Source organism: Chelmon rostratus, chromosome 10 (assembly GCF_017976325.1).
Source record: "Chelmon rostratus isolate fCheRos1 chromosome 10, fCheRos1.pri, whole genome shotgun sequence".
Classification (NCBI taxonomy): domain Eukaryota; kingdom Metazoa; phylum Chordata; class Actinopteri; order Chaetodontiformes; family Chaetodontidae; genus Chelmon; species Chelmon rostratus.
This window is the reverse complement of record NC_055667.1, coordinates 26,630,339-26,651,447: the sequence shown is the minus strand read 5'-3', so window position 1 is coordinate 26,651,447 and position 21,109 is coordinate 26,630,339. Positions and strand designations below refer to the sequence as shown.

The window sequence follows — 21,109 nt, the reverse complement described above, 5'->3', positions numbered from 1 at the left end:
CTCTACGGATGAGCCATATTTACCATGTTGTTTTACTAATTATTAATGCTCCGTAAAGCTTTCCTGTGTGAAAATCTGATTCTTTGTTTATTGTTTTTACAGATTTCACAGGGTTTCCTGAACGTGTCAGTCTGACCGAAGAAGAGTTCACATCTCGCGGGACTACACCGCCCCTGCGCTGTGTTGACCTCATCTTCGTTCAGATCTCGCGGTGTTTGTTCACTGACGGCGTTTGGAAATGGAGTCGAGGGGGCGGGGTGCAGCAGGAGGGAGCAGAGATGTTTGGAGGCTTTTTTTTAATATAAAATTATTTATTTAAATAAAAATGGCCGCCGTGGAGAGCGGAGAGGAGAGACTGTAAGTGGGGTTTTTACATTTTATCCTCCGTTAAAGCGCCGCCGCTGTCGCCGCCTCCGACCGCCGCCGACTATTTTCTGTCGTGTGTTTTATTGAAGTAAAAGTGCGTTGATTTTTACCCCGGCCTGTCTCGGCGGAGCGGGGTTAGCGGGAATACGTCACCAACTTACTGCTAAGTCTGTACTTTAGCTGCTGCTGTAGCTGGAGCGAAGGGACGGACGTCAGCTTTAGCTTAGCCCGCTCTCTGTGCACCGCCGGGCCGCTCTGACTTCCACACAACTCCCCGGGAAGTCAGGCCGGGGATCGGCGGCGGTGTGTCCGTCACAAACATCACAGCACCGTTCCCAGGCGGTGTGTCCACCCGCCTCCGTCAGACAGGCAGGTAGCTAACAGGCTGCTAGCTCGTTAGCAAACACAGAGAGTGTTTTCATCTGAGGAGGAAAAAAACAATGAGAAGTCAGACTGAGTGTTTAGACTGCTGTTCAGTAACCCGGGTCAACCCCCAAATCAAACACATCCATCATATACATCCCGTTAAATGGCCCGCACCCCCACCGCCCCCTGTCAGCTAGCTTAAACTGATTATTGTCCTAATTAGTAGGCAGCTGCCCCAGTGCCGCTTAGCCAAACAGCTGTGTGTGTATGTGTGTGTTCGTCCAGGTTGGAGTCGAACCTTCTTGTGTGTGTGTGTGTGTGGGGGGGGGGGGTGTAGCTTACTTCCTGTTCCTGTTCCTGCTGCTTCACCTCCACCTGCAGCTTCATCACCATCACACACGCAGGGGTTCCCAACCTGAGGGTCGAGACCCTAACAGGGTCACATGATGACTCTGAGGGGTCACGAGGTGATAAACCAGATATGAGCCAAAAACAAACTGCTGCTACACAGAATGCAGCGTTTGTTCAGACTTTGCTTCACGTTTAGCTTTTCTAGTGAAATTCTGGGTGAACTGGTGACGATCAGGAGGCACATGCAACCAGAAACCAACAAATAATGTTCAGTGTTGATCAGTCTGCTGGTTGTGTATATGATTAACCGATGAATGGCTTTGTCTGTAACCTGTCACAAAGTAGTGATGCTGCCCGCGGTGACTCATCTTGTTTGGTGTGACCGACAGTCCAAAACTCAAACATATTCACTCATATTCATGCAGCTGTTGTTACTTTAAGTTTTTAGTTTCACAGCCTCACATGGAAATGAGACAGTCGCACAGTTTGTATTTATCAGGACTTTGTATCTGCAGTTAAGTTCAGAGTCCCGGAGCTGCTGGGAGACAGATTGATCTGGACTGGGACCATCAGTGGACCAGCAGCTGGTTTTCATCTCAAAAATGATTTGTTGATTGTTCTGTGTGTTTTTATGAGCAGGGAGCGACTCAGTTGTGTTACAGAGTAAAGATGGCAGTCTGTAGCCCCAGTTAGTGATTCAGTCTCAGCATCAGTATGTCTGTTTAACATCACTTCCTGCTGTCCTGAAGGAGTTTTCACAATCCTCTGAGACTCCGTCTGCTGCAGCATGAAGGAGATTTAGTTTATATGCAATCTGTTACATGTCACATTTAGACTGAAAAATGAACAAAGTTCACTTCAAGTCAGTCGTGTAAATCAAATCAAATTCAGATGTGATCGATAATCTTACAAATAAAATAACTGGTTGAAATGTTTCTGTTTCAGATTCAGAAAACTTTATTGATTTGATTCAGTGTCTTTATTTCACACAGAACAAAATGAGCTTCTGATGCTGTTTGTGTTTTTTTATCTGTTCCACATCCAGGTGGCTAAACTACCTGGAACCAGTGACTATTTTCTTTATAGATTTTTCATATCTAATCCAACCAACAGTAAAATATTATGAGTAAATGAATATCTGAAGTAAACATTTGGCATTTTTGTTTGATAATTAATTGTTACAGATGAAGTTACTAATAAAGCTGTAAAACTGAACTTTGAGTCAATGAGCTGCTGAGACATTCAGATAAAAACACTGATTAGAATTATGTGTATGTACACATTAGAACCTTCATTAATCAAAAACTTTGTTATCATACAATAATAATAAATATGATAATGCACTGAGGAATTGTGAGGGGAATTTTTTATTTTCTACATTAAATAATGAATCAATTAATTGTAAAACTAATCAGATAAATCAATAATGAAGCAGAATTCAGAAGAAATAAGACAGATGAACAAGTTATATTCTACAAAGCAAAGCTTATAAAAAGGACATATGTCCATCTAAAAAACAATAGAACATAGAGTAGTAAATAAAACATTGAAATATGACATAAAAGGCATCATCAGAAAACAGAACTTGATGATTGATTTGATTGGGATTGTATTTGTGAGTTGATCTTAAAGGCAGAAACTGGGTGGATCAGTTCTGCAGACATCAGCTGTTTCTGGTGTTGTAAACATCATTTCCTGTTTACAACCACCTGGATGAGACCTGCTGCTGCTTTCAGAGCGCTGAAACATTCAGACTGTTACTGCGGCTCCACGTGACGACTGTGTGTGAAGTTACAGCGGAATCAGCTGGAGGAGACACTGTTTACATTCATCTTCCAGCCAAATGTTGACTTCGTGTTAAAGTCAGCCTTCAGAGATGTGAGACTGAAACCTGCCGCAGAGAGAAAACCTGTCAGGGGGCCACCAGTCAGTCATTTATCAACAAGTTTAAGAACTTCCTGTTGGTGTGTTCAGGGACGCTGTCATTGGCTGTAACTCAAACTTCATGCGTTTCACATTCAAACCATTGGCTTCAAAAAAGCTAATTAATTCATAGTGTGGTTCTGAAAGTCCACACAGGAAGGTAGACTGAAGGCACCGCAAGAGGGTCGACAAGGTGCAGAGTGAGACCACTTCCAGAGGAGAGTGGCTGAAGTCTCTCAGCTGGCCGTGCAGCCGTCACTGTGCACAACATGCTCATTTCTGACAGACTTTACAGCAAAGTTCAACTAAACTGAACTTTGACCCCACATGCACTGACCACCACAATGCTGGTCCAGTGGGATTTGGACTTTGACAGGTGTGACAGAGGCAGTTTTACAGTCGAGAGGAATGCAGGAAAAGTTAATTTTGTGCATCTGTGAGTCCCTGCAGTTCTGTACCTCCTCTCTGGGCCTCCATAACTTAAATCCCAAGTGGGGGGTGACCAGTGGTTTAGAAGCATAATCCAGCACACGTGGTCCAGTTCCAGCTGGAAGACCTGCGTTACACGTCACCCTCATGCTCCTTCCTCCTCCCCTCATACGTTTCCTGTCTGTTTCTTGACTGTCACAATCAAAATAGAGGCAAAAATGTATCTTAAAAAAAAAAAGACGCACAGAAAGTGTGGGGAGGACGAGGTTTAGTTCGATTCCGCGTTGCACTGTGCGCTCATGTTGTCTTTCATGTCTGATGTGAAGACATGTCTCCTGGCTGCGTCCCACTGTGTCCTCGGTGTCTGCAACAACTCACATCTCTGTGTGTCTTTGTAGTTACATGAAAAGCGACAGAAACAATTGTGGGAAGAATGAAAAAGAGCTGTGAGAAGTTCAAACCCAGCCTGCTTTCTCACCTGTACACACCTGACCAATCACTGCTGGAGAGGCGTCGCTCGCAGACAGCAGGATTTGGAGAGTTATGAAAATTGATGTGTTCAACCCCAGACGTTCCATCACCTGCTAGCTTAACTCCTAACTTTAATTTTTGAATAGAATAAAATAGTTTTGATTAAGAAGTTGCGATTGGCTGTTCGTTACGACCACGAGTCTCCACTTCAAAACAATGTGACCGTGATGACAGAAATGTGCCCACCTGTCTGAATCAATGCCACGCCTACGTCTTCTACGAGAGTGTGTGTGCGTGTCTTCAGTGTTTGACAGATACTATCAAAATCATGGCTGAGAGATCCGTGAGGAGCTGCATTGATTACAGGAACATCCTCATCAGATGGCTGCTTCAGAAAGCACCACGTTTTCACACACATTTATGGGCTTAATGAACGAATGACTGAATGATCTTTATTTCTTTATTTATGTCAAAGTAACATTGCCTCAGCCTTGTTGTCATTTTCCAGCCAACACTTTTCGATTTTTTCTCTTTGACCAACTAGTGTCAGAAGGCTCAAATCCTGTTTTAAACACAACACGTGACTAATAGAGCTTCCTGCAGTAACATATATGAACAGTGTTTTTACTTCTCTACATCATACGGGTGGTTAACGTTCTCAGTTGTCCCGTCATTGAGACGTTTTGTCCTGCTTTGCCTGTAACACAGTGAATGTTCATCCTCATTCACTACATGTTTACAATCAGCTCAGCAAACTTGAAGCTAACTAAAATATGCAGTAATTCAGATCAGTGCATGTGATGGAACAGTAGTGTTAGAATGTGCTGCAGGCCACCAGCCTGCAGGGGGCGCATTCCCAGACCTGCTGGCTTGCTGCTCCAGAATTCTGCGGGAAGCCCTACAACACCCCGATTCTGAGTGACCAACGAAACACGGCACAGCTGTGATGTCATCACTGATGTGTGCTGACAGGCATGATGTCATCTCTTTTTCACAGGGAGGAGGGTCAAGAGGGTGAGGAGGGACCTATCAACCCCCGACCCCCTGCCAGAGAGAGAGACAGGTCTCACAGTAAGACCAAGAAGATCCGCCGGGAGCGTCGCCATACTGACCGGGGGGCGGAGACCACAGCGATGACCATGCCCCCAACAGCCACACTGCAGCCACAGACGGGGGCGGAGCAACAGACACAGGTAAGGACAGGTGTTGTAAACAGGACAGGTGCAGTCCTAGAGGGGTCATCACCGACCGAATGGTATGATGTAATCCGATACAATATAAACGTGTTTGGGATGAGAAGCTGGTTTCACGTCACTTCCTTCCGGCAGGTGACGGAGCCGGTGGCAGGCCCCTCAGAGGAGCCAGGGTCAGAGTCGACAGCCGGCAGCGAATCCGCAGGTTCTCCCAGGCAACGGCGTTCCATCATCAGGGACCGCGGGCCGCTGTACGATGACCCATCACTGCCTGAAGGCTGGACCCGCAAACTCAAACAGAGGAAGTCTGGTCGCTCAGCAGGGAAGTTTGATGTCTACCTGATCAAGTAAGCCACTTCCACCGCTGATGCTGCGTTGGTTTTCTGTGACGAGATGGAGTGATAGAGCTCTGGATAAACAATCACTGTTATTTTCATGTTATTGTTCAGCTCGGAGGGAAAGGCGTTTCGTTCCAAGGTGGAACTTATTGCCTACTTCCAGAAGGTTGGCGACACAACCACCGACCCAAACGATTTTGATTTCACTGTCACCGGACGTGGAAGCCCCTCCCGCCGTGAGAGACGTCCACCTAAGAAACCGAAGGTGGTGAAACCATCGGGGCGAGGCCGTGGACGGCCCAAAGGTATTCAGTCACTTCCACTTAAAGTTCGGCTGAAGAGTTTGAGTTTCTTGTTGTCTTCATGGTTACTGTTCGTTGTGTACATGTAGGCAGTGGGAAGATGCGGCAGGCTACAGAGGGTGTGGCCATGAAGCGTGTAGTGGAGAAAACTCCGGGCAAACTGCTGGTCAAGATGCCCTTTGGCAAGACAGAGACCTCCACTGGCACCACCTCAGTTGCCTCAAAGGTATGATCAGTCTGTCATTCAGTCATCCAGAAAATCTTTAGGAGACATCGTCTGAGGATCACAGTAATAACCAGACGCCCAAAAATGCTTTTCGAAAGCAAGTTCATCCAGTTCCAACCAGGACTGCTTGGAGAACTACATTCTCAAGTAGTAACATGAAACTCTGTGTCAAAGTTTGTAGACTTCTCTGGAATATGTTCTTCGACTGGCACTAAATTTCTAATACTATTCTGACATATTTAATAAGAACTCTTCTGTGAATCACCAACTTGTTGTGGTGGAGGGGCTTGTGTATTCCAGTGACCATCACAGCAGCTGGTAGGGTTTCCAAAGGCAAACTGGTCCCAGTTGAGCTACCAATTTAAAGAACCAACAGGAAACAGACAGTGAAAAGCAATGTGGCTGCGCTAAGGGAGACCATCGCCCCCCTAGTACCAGACCTGAAAGGAGAACACCAGGCTGCTGCCATGTGGGCTCACTACCTACAAGTGTAGGGGTTCTGTGCATTTTAAGCAGGGCAGCAGATAAAGGCAGGGCTACAGTGCTCATATGGGTCATGATGAAACAACAGCTGGAGGCTGATCTGAACCTGTTTATCATGGACTGTCTATAATGAATGAGCTCTTTGAGCTTAAGGTAGTGACACAGTCTTACAGCTTTGTGGATGCATTGTTGTTGTTAGTGCTTTAGGACCTTATGTAATTCTACTTATTATTTTTGAAGTTTAAAATAATGCAGTAACAAAGCTGATGTGGTATCTTCCTGCAGGTGGTGTCTCCTTCCCTGGTGCCCAAGTCCCGTCCAGGCAGAAAGAGGAAATCAGAACAGGAAGTTTCGGCCCCACCACAGACCGCCCCCAAGAAACGGGGCAGGAAACCAACCTTGGCCTCAGCAGCATCGTCAGCTGCCACAGCATCCACCTCCTCGGCATCAGCCTCTGGTAGCTCAGCAGCTGGGAGCTACGCTGCAGCTGCCATTTTAGCGGCAGAGGCAAAACGGAGAGCAGCCAAGGAGTCTTCCGTCAAACCTGTTGTCCAGGAAACAGCCCTGCCAATCAAAAAACGCAAAACGAGAGAGACAGTGGAAGAGAGGGAGAGTGTTCAGACTCCAGTGGCCACAACAACTGAAACTGAGAGAAGGGTCACTGTAGAGGTGGAGGAAGGTAAAGGCGAGGGGGCTCCATCCTCGGAGCCTCAGCCTGCCCCCTCTGAGCAGAGCCAATCACAATCACAGAAGCAGCCCACTGCTTCTGATGAAAGCCAATCACATGGACACAAGACACATAAAGGGAGGAAGCACAAGGAGAAAACTGGAATAGCAGCAGGAGATGGAGGAGGCAGAGGAGAGGAAGTAGATGAAGATGTAGGTGATAAGGGAGGAGAAGGAGGAGGAAGGAGTAGCAGCAGCAGCAGTAGCATTAGCCCATCAAAAAGCCACAAAAGGAAGGACCGGCCGCCTCACAAACACCACCATCATCATCATCATCACCATCATCATCATCGCCACCAACATTCCTCTACCTCCACAGTGGATCAGCCTCCTCCCCCTCCTCCTCCAGCCTCTGGACATCCACCGCCCTCCAGCCAGTCCAGGCCTGAAGTCGAGACTGTGCCTCAACTCACCACCCAACACTCCCAGCACACCCAGCAAGCTCCTCCCAGACCACAGTCCAAGTCTGCGACTCAGTCCCTGCCTGAACCTCGCCATCCTCCCCCTCAGCCACGCCACCAGCTCCAACCCCGTTCCCAGCAGCATCCCCCGACCCAGTCTCCCAGTAAGCCACAAGCCCAGCCTCGATACTCAGCCCCCCAGCCCTCTCCTGCCAGGCATGACCTGCCCCAGCCACGGCCCCAACAACCACCATCCCAAACCCACAGTCAGCCCCAGGCTTCCCCCAAAAAGACTCAGTCACAGCCTGTCCACTCCCCAGCCCAGCACCGAACCCAGCTTCAGGCTCAGCATGCTCCACCTCAGTCACACCCTCCTCAGTTCCCATCCATCCTGCACCTTCATCCGCCCCAAACAAGGCATCCACATCAAACTCAGTCCCCCACAGCACTCCAACCTCAAACCCAGCCCAGGCATCCGTCTCAACCCCAAACCCAACTCAAACAACAATTTCAACTCCAGACCCGGCAGTCACTGCAGCCTCAAGTCCAACCCCAGACCAGGACCCCTGCCCAACTTCAGACTCAATCCCAGTCCAGAATCCCAGCCCAATCTCAGCCTCAACTGCAGCCTAGAACCCCTGCTCAGATCCAGCCTCAAACCCAGCCCAGATCCCCTTCCCAAATTCAACCTCAAACTCAACCCAGGACCCCAGCCCAAACGCAGCCTCCATCCCAGTCCAGGACCCCATCCCAAACTCAGCCTCAGCCCCAGTCCAGGACCCCAGCCCAGCCTCAATCTCACCTGCAACCCAGACATCAGGCGCAGCCCCAACAGCAGACGAGGCCCCCTTCGCAACACCAGACTCAATACAGACCACAACCCAGACAATCTCTCTCCCAGCCTCGGCCACCCCAGTCCCAGTCCCAAGCACAACTACACTTTCAGCGGATTCAAACACAGCCGTGCCCCCAACCCCAGCCCCACCCTCAGCTTACCAGGCCCCATGTGCAGCACCTTTCATCTCACCGACCATCTGCAAGCCTATCCAGAACCAATCTGGTCCCTGCTCAGCAGAACCAGAGTGAACAGCCCCAGGATCTGAGTACCACTCGGCCCGGCCGAGGGAGCCTGCTGCCAAGCAGAGAGGCCAGCGTTGAGGGTGTCAGGGCGGAGGGGAGAGGGGAGCAGGTCACAGCATCAGAAAGCAGAGAGGTTTTAGGAGGTGAAAGAGGGTCAAACAGCACCTCGAGGCCTCCCAGTTCCATGACTCCTGGATCTCCAGTGGTAGCCGGCTCCGGGGTCGGTCTTGTCCCTGGGGCAGATGGTAGGGCTCGGCTAAGGGCGGAGCCAGAGGCAGCAGGTGAGGGCAGGGAGCTCAGAGACATCGTCCCCCAGTCTGCCGTCCCTTGTCCTAGTCGAGAAGAAACTGTAGAGTCACGGACGGTCGTCAGCGAAAGAGTCAGCTGATTGGTCTGGCTGACGAACAGGCTGACCGATCGGTAGACTGACGGACTGAGTCAGCACCAGGTGGAGGAGGAGTGTGACTGGGCTGTTCATTTGACAGTGTTTTCAGATAGAAGGATAGCGTCACACAGAGTGGGTAGGACTGCTGCAGCTTCTACTCCATCTGATTCTGTCTGGAGACTCTGTAAAGTTCTGGATTTGAGAACAAACCGGGCGCTGAAGGACAGCTGGAGAGGAGGGTGGATGGTGTCATTTTCTAGGAAAAACAAACAAAAAGGAAAAACCGATAAACAAGTGTGTGTATATATAATCAAAAGGCAGCTGTTGTGTCCCGCTAGTCTCCGTGGGGAGGGGGGGAGTAGTTTGGAACTAAAAACCAACGCTTAACAACACATTACTCTGAACGAAATGTTGCTTCCGGAATATAACCTCTTTTTTTTTATTATTATTATTATTTCGTATTTTGATAGTTTATTGTTTTGTCTCTGTTATACAGCTTTAAACTCTGATATTATCAACTGACGGTCCCTTACTCATCGTTGTGCTGCTGACTGACAGTCTATTATTTAAAGTCCTGCTCTTTACTGATGGTCTCTCACTAAAACTCCTTGTATTGACTGACAGTCCCTGACTGAAACTAGACCTTGACTGAAAGCCTCAGAGGTGATGTGGGGCGGCAGTTTGCACCTTTAGCTGGTCTTAAAAATTGCACAATTTTTTTTCCTTCCCCATTTTCCATTAAGCCCATGAAGAGGGGGGTCGGTAATGTTTCCTTTCCCCTTCCAGACCGCCCCCTACAGGTAATGAACCTGATGTATGAGCGTGACTCTACACAGACCTCATTTCGTCTTTGAAACCCCTCATCATTTGAAATATTTGAACAACTTGAGGAGTTCTTGATTCCTCTTATCAGACGCTAAAACAGCCTCAAAAATAGATGAGTCAGTTGTTTGATACGAAAACCTTGAGCGCTCTTCATTCATTTTCCAAGTATTTGAAAGGCAGAGAGTTGTTCTTCCAGGTTAGAGATTCTTCCATACTGGTCTTCATAGAATCTGTTTGTTCTCATAGTCGTTTTGTTTCCAAAGGAAGCGCTTTTAATATCAAACCAAACCCACTTTTACAGTAGCTTCATTTTAGTTTTTAGTCTTAATGAAAGAGTGGGAATTGGAGTCATTTTTATCGTGTCTTCGTGTTGAATGTCTGGAACAGTTTGCACTCCTCCAGTTTGTACAATCAACCGCCTGCATGTCGCTCGGACACCCTGCAGGCCTTCAACCGGAGCGGCACGTACGCAGAGGTCGACCTCGTCAGGGTTTGCTGTCGGCCGTGTTGTGAAGGCAGACGTTCCGCAGAAGTGAAACCTTGAACGAGGTCTGGTTCAGCTTCATGTGGAGTCAGATATATTGGAGACACAAACTATTCAGTGAGCAGAAAACTAACCTGTACGTCCAGATTTGAGAGCACGAAGGAGACATTCTTAAGAACAAAGGGTGTGAATGAGACTTTCTAACGCTCAGTGTGGAATACACATTCAGCAGTTAGTGAACATGAAGACGTGGAGCAGGTTTCACTCGACAAGAAACCAGTTATTATTGTGTTCTGGAAAAAAAAAAAAAGTTTCTCGTTACACTTAAGTGACATGAAGTTACCAGGAGATGTTGCTTCCATTCATGAATTTCATTTCTTAAAGCTTTAAGTACCTTCAGCGTGATTAGATTCAGACAATTCAGGCAGCGTGGCTCTCGTTAAGATCTCCAGCTCAGTTTGAGCTGAATGTAAAGCGTCACTTGTTTGGCCCCGCCCTCTAAATAATCTCAGTGTGCCTTGTCAGCATTTTCTCAATTATTTTAAAACTTTTTAACACAAGTCTAACAGTCAGTTGTGGACGCGTTCTGTTGAAGCATTGTATGCATTATAAGAACGGTATATCAGAATGAAGGATGGCGGCCAATCACAGGAGTGAAAATTGCTCAGCGCGTAAAACTAACATTTAGATTTCACATAAATAAAAACAGGTTTTCTTGGCTCTGGGACAGTTTTACATCTATTAATACATCTAAAGATACATCCATGAGTTGAAGCCAGACTGTATCAGCTACAGGTCTTTTCAAAACTCCCATGTTTTTAGTTTAGTTTCCATGAGTTTGTAAACTTTCTGCAGTTTTGGGTTTTTTTTAGACAGAAAAAAAAATTCAAATGCATTAGTAAAAGTCAGGTGAGGGTGTTCTGTCATCTTATTGGTTAGATGCAAACACAGGAAGATGGTCTTCAAGAAGCTCCAGTCTACCTAAATATGAAGAAGAGAGAAGGTGGATCTGCAGCCTTTCAGACTACATGATGTTCTGATCCCAGACAAAGAGAACTTTAATTATCTAATTTGACAGTCATATTTGAAAAAGAATACAAATAAATACATCTAGCAATAAATGATTCCGGATAAAAACTTAATGTGGAGGTGTAATTGTGTAAAATAAAAGACATTTAAAAATAATACATAATACAGTAACAGTATAAAACCTTGCATGAAGCCTTGCACGTCGCTGTCTTACTGGAGGGATTTTCCAAAGTCAAATATTTCTCAATAGGCACCACTGAACCTATTGAGAAATTGTAAACATTTTGCTGATATAAAACAGTAGTTTCCAGTGGCAACACAGCTCAACTTGCTGGGCAGGCAACTGTTTTAGAGAAGCAGAGAAGAAGAATAGATTTCCAGGAAAAGAAAACAGATGTTTTATCCAAGTAAAACTACCACTACCTGATTTTTGTTATTTGTTGATTGTTTTTTTTTTTTTTTTTTGGCACTTTCGACCTGCCGTACTCCCCCTGTCATCCAACAGGAACAGAGGGCAAATGTAAATTTGCTGATGTGCTTGAAGGTGCACCTGCCAGTTATGGATACCGGCTACTTGTGCAGTGAAACAGGTGAAATGGATGCTGCTGAGAAGAGGCAGGGTCCTCCATTCTGGGGCGAGTAAATTACGTAATATTTGGCCGATGCAAAGACCTGCGTACCCACCAATGTTTGATCCAGCATTTCAGATACTGGTATCTGAACTGGGAATAACCCTAGATGACACACACCGGAGATTTTGGTGCATTTTCATGTGTTCATGTCAAGGAGGTGGCTGCGTCTCCACGGTAACTGATGCTGCACACCTGACCTGCTCTGGACCAGGTTCTGTTCAGAGTTTCAGAGTTAAACCAGCTATAAAAAGACGATATTCTCTTTGAGCGATGCTCAGCTGTGAGTTGTATCTGCAGGACTGCTGAGCCGTGTGTCGTGACGTCACTGATCGAATCGCATGTGACCACAGCAGAACAAACTGGATGCATCATGTTGTGGTTTTTAGCCACAGGAATCTTCATGCATTCAGTCGAAGCAGAAAATCATTTTTCCTGTTTGCTTCAGGTGAAATTGAACACTTGAACACACTAAAAGAATGATGAAGGCACAAAAACAAGAGACCACTTTGGATCCCCCTTGGTCTGTTTTACACTGTTGGTGCTGCAGCACACTGATTAGAAAACTGATGAGTCTATTGGTATTTATCACAAATAATATTTAACCAGTGAACTTCATTTCACTTTGATTTGTGAAGACACGGATCTCCTCGTGTCCTTCATTGGGGGATAGTTTTAGACCTGAGTCCAGTTCTTGAGTCTAATGTTTAAATGTGCTGCATCAGTTTAAGGTTTCAGCCTCCAGAATGTGCAGTTAAATGAACAGGAGGCTCTGAGAGTGTTTGAGAGCTAAAAGAAACAGGTCAGCTGATGACTTACAGTAGCAGCAGTTTACTGACACTGTTCTCTCTCAGTTTATCGGTTCTTTGCGTATGACGCCAGTCATGCTTTTTTTTGTGGCGCGAACTGCAGATGGAGGACAGGAAGTGATTTGAATGGCTATGGCATCTTTACGGTTGCTCAAATCAATCAAACTGAGAAAGCAAAAAGAGCTTTAATCGAGTACCAAAAGTTGTTGTTCATTAGGATGAAAAATGCAAGAAATTGACCGAAAAATGTCTTGTTAGCTGTCTGCGGTCAGGCAGAACCAAGTCGGAAAATGGTGTAAATGGTGTCAGATTAGCTATTGTTTTAAATCTGTGGTTCGTTAGCAGTTTCACAGGTGAACATAAATAATGTACCGGGCTCGTTTTGTCGTGACGATCTACGTCCTCGGTGGCGTTTCACTTTCAAACAGCCGTAACGTAAACATCAACATTCTCGGCCCTGAACGTTTGTTCCTGGTTAATCCACAGGACAATAAAAGCTACTAACCCTTGCAAAAAAGAAACGACAGTCATCCCGGAGCACCTTGGTACCGAGGTCGTGGACCCAACCGCTAACAAAACAGTTGTACTCCTCCACACTTTTGTAAGCTTTCATTTGGTTTCTAGAGTAGAACGACGTCTGAATGAGCAGGTAGTTTGTTTTATCTGCTGCCTCAATAGCAGGAGAAAAGTCGCTCTTCTTCATAACGTTAGAGGCACATCCAACATATGTTCTGATTTTCTGTTTATACCTTTATCTCGTCATTTCATCCAAACTAGCACAGTAAGAACTTTCCTCCATCTCCTCCATTGTGGTTTTCACTTCCTGCCCTCCATCTGAATTTAACACCATGTGACTGCAAACAACCTATTGGCAGCAGTGTTGCTGTTCGCTGAAATAATTGTTTATATTTTTCAACCTGTGCCTCTGACTGAAGGAGGCGGTTTGTAATTGGTCCATTTAGTGCTGAAGAAGAGTCATATGATGAAGCCAACAGACCTTTTAACGTGAACACACAGAGCCTGATGAAGAAAACCTGGTTTAACTGAAGGTCTGAAGGTTTCGGAGTCCAGCCTGCTTCACAACAGATGAATCTGTTATGAACATTTTGTGTATTTTAAGAATCACTTTTCAATAGAACCCAGTAAATGAATGAAGTGACGCTTAAATCTGAAATTGTAGGTTCCACAATAAAACATCTGAACGGCAGAAAAGAAGGAAGCAGTAATCATAACCAGCCTCAAACCAAAATGTCACTCTAGCTACTGGATGCATCCAAAACTGACCCAGAATCAGAAAACGAAAATGTACCCGTGTCCTGTAGAATGACTGTAATCTTCAGCCTCAGCGCAGCGTTCATGTGAAGCTCTGTGATTGGCTGTTTGTTGGCTTTGCCTTTTGATCACAGTAGATCTTTTTCAACAGTTGTTCATCATTTGTTGCGCTGATTCAGCAGGTTCTTGTTGTCCAGTCCTGTCTGAGACCTGGACCTGAATCAGTGTGAGCTCTCAGATCTGGACGTACAGACGCAGTTTGAATGTTAAAGCTCTCTCGGTAGATCTGACAGGATCAACTCTGCACCTCAGTGTTCTCACAGCTCTTTGGGGAAGGCTCCAGCACTTTAGCAATGACGTTGGAAAATTGAGCTTTTCACCCCTCAACCAGAACAAAATCAAACAACTGAATGTCTTCGTCCCGGATCAAATAAATGTGCCTCGTTCTTTAAAGTCTTCGTCCACTCACGCCATGCTCCGGTCGCTTTATTGCATCGGCGTGACCTCATACAGGTGATGTTGTTTGTGTCCACCTGAGGCTGAAGCGGCCTGACCTTTGCGTACGTGACGCTCCGCCTGCCGCCCGGTCTGCTCAGAGCAGTGAAGCTGTCGGCCTGCTGTCCCTCTGAATGGACTCACTCCACAGGACTCGACCCGGCACAAACTACAGTAACCAGCCACCATATTGCATGTTCCAGAGTTTAGTGCCTATAATATTGTGCGTCTTGCCAGAAGCCACCATGTCAGCCAAGCCATGTTGTGTTTCTAGACTTAGTAGTGATGTGTGTGGTGACTTCATAGTTGCTAATATTGAGGATGAATATTCTGCTTTTACTCTGGTTGGAATTCAGTGGAAACTCCAATACACTGTCGCTGTAGACAAAACTAGTTTTTACCTGTTTTCTTATTTTTCTTTCTAACTAAAAGCGTTTGTTGTCCCCTGATCTGTGGTCGTCTGACTGATTGTAGCTCTCACACACAAACGCTTCCAAAGTCTGAGGATGAAGAGCAGACGCCTGGTTTCCATCACAGAGACGAAGCCTCAAACATTTCACATCGGCCGCAGGGGAAAAGGTCATGGTTCTGTTCTTCAGGTGTGTCAGGGATCAGGTAGAAACCAGGGCTGGATCAGCAGACTCTAAGGGGCCCCAGCAGACCCTGAGGGGCCCCAGCGGACCCTGAGGGACCCCAGCAGCCCGACGGTTCACTGCAGGACAGTTTGGCAATTTGATAAATTCAGGGAATGATTAGAAACTTCTGAGAAATGAGTGTAACGCACATTTAAAGCTCTGCTCCTTGCTAATAATATACTGTATCTTAGTAGTTAGATTGTTTATTCTGTGTAATAAATTATTGCCAAATAAACAACTTTAAATAATTTATTCTGAAATAATATCTGGACGTAGCTGCAGTGTAACTCCAGATAACCTGATCAGACCAGACCAGAGCAAACAGCTGATGTTAGAGTGTGGTAATGCAGCCAGAGGCTTAACTCCATGTGTTACTCACCACTGTGTTCACATGATGCACATTTCTAATAATACCAACATTTAGTCCAACAATATTTGGTGAACTCTTCTTCCTCTGTTCCCGTCTGACAGCCAGATGTTCACACTGATTCCGCTCTCATGTTTGTAGCCTAAATATGAAACTACACCCGCAGCTGGTTAGCTTAGCTTAGCATAAAGACTGGAACCAGCTAGCATAGCTCTGGCCAAAGGGAACAGAATCCACCAATCCGCAGCTTCGATGATGAACGTGATCCATTGTCTCATCAAAAACGTCATGTGGCCTGTTTCCTGGAGGATGGCGAGGTGACATCATCTCAACTGTGAGTCCGAGAGTGAACGAGTGAATTTCTAAAAGACCGAACTGTGACATAAAACTTTAAATAATATTGGACCCAAACATTTGAGACACGTCATCAACGTCAAGTCACATGATCAGACAATGATTCACTGCTGCCACCTGCTGGCTGCCGCTGTGGCAGTTTATGAACTTATGAAGGGATGAATGTTGAGAAACATGAGTGTTTTCTCAGGAAGTCATCAAACGTTTCATCTGTCTTCAACAGATTGTTTATTGATTTGTTTGTTTGTCTCCGTCTGTCCATTTTTCTTGAATTCATTTCAGCTCAAAGTTTTTCTGTGGAACATTTTTTAGTAAACTCTACGTGTTTTCATGCACAGAGTGAACGCAGCCTCACTGCAGCTGAAACTTTTAAACAGAACTGGAAGAACCGTGACCTCTTGGTGACCTTTGACCAGGTGAAAATCTGGCTCTCTGATTGGCAGAGCAGACTGACGTGCAGACAGGTGAAGATGGCCGCGCAGGTGTCCGCGGTGCTGTTGCTGCTCTGCGGCTGGCTGGTGCGCGGACTCTCCGCCGGTTCCGGTTCGGACTCTGCGCTCGGCAGAATGGAGCTGCTGCGCGTGCGGAGCCTCGCCGCTCAGCCCAGGTACGGAGAGTGTTGGGCGCGAGCCCTGGAGCACCTGGACACGGGCTGCAGGGACTTGACGTCAGAGAGCCAGAGCCGGATAGCACTGAGATTCACCCTGTGTCACCTGAGCAGGTAAAACACACATACCGACGTCCGAATGGAGGAGAAACCTTCAAACCGCCGCTCAGGTGTGAACTCAGCAGGTAGCTGCAGGTGGAGTCAGTGGCCCACATGAAGGATTTTTTCTTGTAATGGAATATATTACGGTGAGGTGTCACTGAAGTATCAGATTATTACCCCTACATGCAGTAGTGGCAGTACTACAGCAGCCTGGTGGTGATCATCAGGGCTGTGTGTGGTTTAGAAGTAGAAGTTTAGAACTTCTTTCCAAAGTTAATGTTTAACGGGTAATAAAAAATAATCAGAGTAAAAATGATGAATTCATTACTGCAACTATGTCCGTAAATTTTAGTGTATTTTTATTTTGCTAAATAAGTCAGTTTTAGTATAAAAATATAAGAATCAGCCCAGAAATCCAACATGTGTAATATTTGTGTTGATCGTCAATGACACAATAAAACAAATAAATAAAATAAAAATAAAATAATTCTCTCTGTCAGCTCAGGCAGGGATTTCCCATCATGCCCCGAGGAGTCAGAGGTCAGCAGGTGTACAGGTGGTATGGATGCTGTGGCCTTTAACACCTACACTGAGTTCTTCACCCACACTCACTCCATCTGTCACTTCCTGCAGTCTGAAGCCTGGCAGAGCCGAGCTGAGAACACCATGCACAGGTAAGATAAACACAGGTAAGACACCAAATACATGTAACACAAACACAGGTAAGACACCCTGTACAGGTGTGTGTGTGTGTGTGTGTGTGTGTGTGTGTGTGTGTGTGTGTGTGTGTGTGTGTGTGTCAGGTTAACCGAGAGTTCAGCAGGCGTAGTTGAGCAGCTGCAGTCCACCAGGCAGATGGCCGAAGAGCTAATTGATGCCCAGAGTGCTGCCTTACAGGCCCAGCAGGAGATCCTGGACAATGGAGAGGAGCTGAGAATCACCCTGAGAGACTCTACCCAGGGTAAAAATCTATATAAATCCCCACGCAGGGTAATAAATGCCTTTTTTAAAACACACTTTTTCCTCCTTTCTTCTCAAAAATCCTGTTTATACAAGCACTGTTTTAAAAAAATCTTTGTGGATATTGAAATGCCAAACCAGCAGATGGTGTTATGACCCTAACCCTAAAGCCATGTTGGCCAATCAGAAGCCTGAAAAAAAGCGATTACTGGTAGGCGACCTGCAAGTAGAGGTCCAATCCCACTAACGCCAAGTAAATACAGGAGGTAACTGCACACACGCAGTCATCACAATCATAAACTCTGCTTTCCCTGTCTTCACATCAACTCTGCAAACCGACTTTCTGAATATCTTCATCTTGGAAGGAATTTAACGAAAGCTTCATTTTCAGTGACCTAAAACTGCGTCCTCATGTGGACAAAAGGCCAAAACACAAAGAAAAAAAATGTTTTGTGTGAACATGGCATACACACAGCCTGAGGTTCCCTACTTGAGTATAAATACACACAAACACACAGCCTGAGAGACTCCACACAGGGACAAAACAAATGAGAAACACCTGAGGTACTCTGTGATGGGTAAGAAAACACAGAGTACAACACCCTGAGAGACTATACCCAGGGTTAACTATAACCTCATTTACCCAAATCTTGACAGTATAGCAGGTGGTTTCTGCCCTCTAGTGTCCAAAATCTTTTAATACATCTTGAACCATTGCTTTGTATACTGACTGAGGATGTAAGCTCTCTCTCTCTCTCTCTCTCTCTCTCTCCACCTGTCTGTCTGTGTCTCCACCTGTCTGTCTCTCTCTGGCAGGTCTGCGTGCGGTCTTCTCGGAGCTCAGCAGTGTCTCCAGGGAGCAGCAGGTGGCGCTGTCTGAACTCTTTAACAGAGTCTCCTTCCTGCACAGTTTCCTGCTGATGGAGGCTCACAGTCTGAGCTCCTGCTGCTACAATGCTGCTGCTCTGTGCACCTCCTTCCTCCTCACCGCCACCCAACGCTCCTCCAGAGCCAGGTAACTCCTCCCTCTATACCTGCAGTCAGGTAACTTCAAAGCAGGCCTTTTACTTGTAACAGAGTATTTTTACAACGCAGCATGAGTACTTTTACTGAGGTGACGGATCAGAGTACTTCCTCCAGTACTGCCTAAAATATCTGGCTTTCAGAAACTATTATACACTCAGTAGGCAGGTTGTCCAGATGGTGGCGCTGTAACAACAGTTTATATTTGTGACCTTTGAACTGAAAGTCTCAGTGAGTCGCAGCCATTTGAGCCTGGAATGATTTTCCACCATTCTAAATTTTGTCTAAATCTGATTTTTTTTTGTGAACCACTGAGCCTTTCAATCATGATACCATCACCTGTTACCAATCAACCTGTTTACCTGTGGAATGATCCAAACAGGTGTTTTTGGAGCGTTCCACATCTTTCCCAGTCTTTTGTTGCTCCTGTCACAACTTGTTTGAAACGTGTTGCTGCATCAGATTCAGAATCAGCAGATATTTACAAAAAAATGAAGCTGATTAGATCAAACATTACATATATTGACTTTGTGTGTGTGTGTGTGTAGGTTGGTGTTGTTGGGTTTGGTGTGTTTAAATTTCTACCTGGAGAGGAAGATCTACCAGTATGTGATGGACTCTGATCATCCTGAACACACAGACGTGGTCAGTTTGTTACACTGCTGACGTTGTGTATTTTCAGGTGTGTGTTGTTTGTTGCGTGAAATGTTGACGTGCTCTCTGTGTGCAGGAGCTGCTCACTGTCTATGTGAGTGTGTTGCGGCGGTTCATGGTGTGTGTCGGAGTGTGTGTTCTGCTGTGTGTGTGCATTCGGTACAGAGACCCGGTGCAGCAGAGTCTGCAGGTGCTGCAGCAGCTCCGAGAGACACAGAGAAGCCTGCAGGAGGCGCTGCAGCGCGCAGGTAAGCTCAGCCAGTCAGCTGAGAGCTCATAGAAATGACTTTTAGGAGGTTTTCACATTTACTTCTATAGAACCAGTTTGATCACAGCAGCATCTGGTGGATGCTAGAGGGACTGCAGCAAGACACACTGCAGCTCTGAGAGTGCTGATTGATTCCTGTCTGTCTGTCTGTCTGTCTGTCTACAGAGTGTTTAGGGGAGCAACAGGAGAAGACAGACAGTCAGCTGAATGTGAAGGTGAGACAACAGTGATCCTGTTTCCCTGGTTTCACCACCATCAGTTCTTCTCCATCACTCTGACAGTATACTTCCTGTGACGTCATAGAGAAGGTTACTTCCTGTCACATCAGCCTGACCAATCAGATCTCTTCCAGAGGAGCTCAGTGAGCAGAAGAAGAGAGGAGACGCTGAGAAGGAGAAAGGAGATAAAAAGAGAAGAGGAGGAAGAGGAGCAGTGCAGCATGATGATGTCTCTGACTGCAGACGGCTCAGACCTGTCTCACCTCTCACACACTGGTCAGTTCCTGTCTCACCTCTCCGTCCACATACTTTTGGCCATGAAATCTAACTGTGTGTTTGTTCTGCAGGATGGAATATTGACAATATCACCCTGCAGCCAAACACTACCCACAATGCGTCAGTGCAGAGTCTCTCTACCCACAATGCCTCAGTGAGTCCAGGCCGGCGTCCTCGACGCTCCTCCTCCTCCCGCCTCCCCTCCTCCTCCTCCTCCCCTCTGGTCTACAGCATCCTGGTGGAGGACCAACAGGTAAGTCTGGTCTGATTGCTAACGATTGTGATTTGAACAGAAGCATTTATTCAGTAAACTGATTCATTTTGGTTAAAAACATGTTTTTAAAGTTAGAATCCGTCATATTTTCATGACATCAGACCGAAGTTTTAACTCTGTTCATGGCTGTCATTCATTCTGCATCAGCAGTGAAATGTCCTGACACTCATTCATGACCTCTGCGTGCAGCAAGTTCAGTTTCATTTAATCAGGAAGTCTCACTGAGATCGACATTTCTTTTACAAGAGAGACAAAACACAGGCGTGTTCAGCTCTGACATCTGCGATGATGTCACAGAATGCAGTCGCCTGATTCGTCTACAAGCTGCATGAGTGACAGAGAAGCATTAGCACCAACATCTGGAGGAGTCTAGCTTTAACAAATCAAACCCCAAACAGACCGTCATAACCTCTGACCTCTGCTCTGTGCTCTTTCTTCCTTTGTGTGTTTGTATGTGTGTGTGCGCGTGTGTAAATCGTCATTGTCATCGTCTCCTCCTCCTGATTGGCCAGCCTCGTTACAGCCTGCGGAGCAGAAGATCAGAGATTCACTGATCGTCAGACTGACTTCACCTTTCTCTGCTGTGTGTTTTTAAAAGAACATTTTCTGAATATCAATAAAACAGAATTTTAGATGTGAAACAGAGAAATGTGATGAAATACACACACACACACACACACACACACTCACAGCCTCATGGGTCAGTGTGTCAGAGTCGTCTCAGCGATGATGTGTAGCGCCAACACTGATCAGACATTCAGACAGAAGCAAGACGAACAGCATTTAAT

At 46.1% G+C, this 21,109-nt stretch overlaps 2 protein-coding genes across 2 annotated transcripts; both read left to right on the top strand.

Moving 5' to 3' along the window:
- Positions 1–302: 302 nt before the first annotated feature.
- Positions 303–15,321, top strand: mecp2 (methyl CpG binding protein 2). Its single transcript, XM_041946089.1, has 6 exons — positions 303–357; positions 4,904–5,099; positions 5,235–5,446; positions 5,549–5,742; positions 5,829–5,965; positions 6,734–15,321. The coding sequence occupies exons 1-6, from the start codon at positions 326–328 to the stop codon at positions 9,041–9,043; spliced, it is 3,081 nt and encodes a 1,026-aa protein (XP_041802023.1). The 5' UTR covers positions 303–325; the 3' UTR covers positions 9,044–15,321.
- Positions 15,322–16,409: 1,088 nt separating this feature from the next.
- On the top strand, positions 16,410–20,909 carry LOC121612234. The gene is made up of 10 exons (XM_041944973.1): positions 16,410–16,660; positions 17,149–17,322; positions 17,452–17,609; positions 18,425–18,623; positions 19,180–19,276; positions 19,362–19,533; positions 19,719–19,768; positions 19,906–20,047; positions 20,119–20,300; positions 20,834–20,909. The coding sequence occupies exons 1-10, from the start codon at positions 16,410–16,412 to the stop codon at positions 20,873–20,875; spliced, it is 1,467 nt and encodes a 488-aa protein (XP_041800907.1). The 3' UTR covers positions 20,876–20,909.
- The last annotated feature ends 200 nt before the right edge of the window (positions 20,910–21,109 follow it).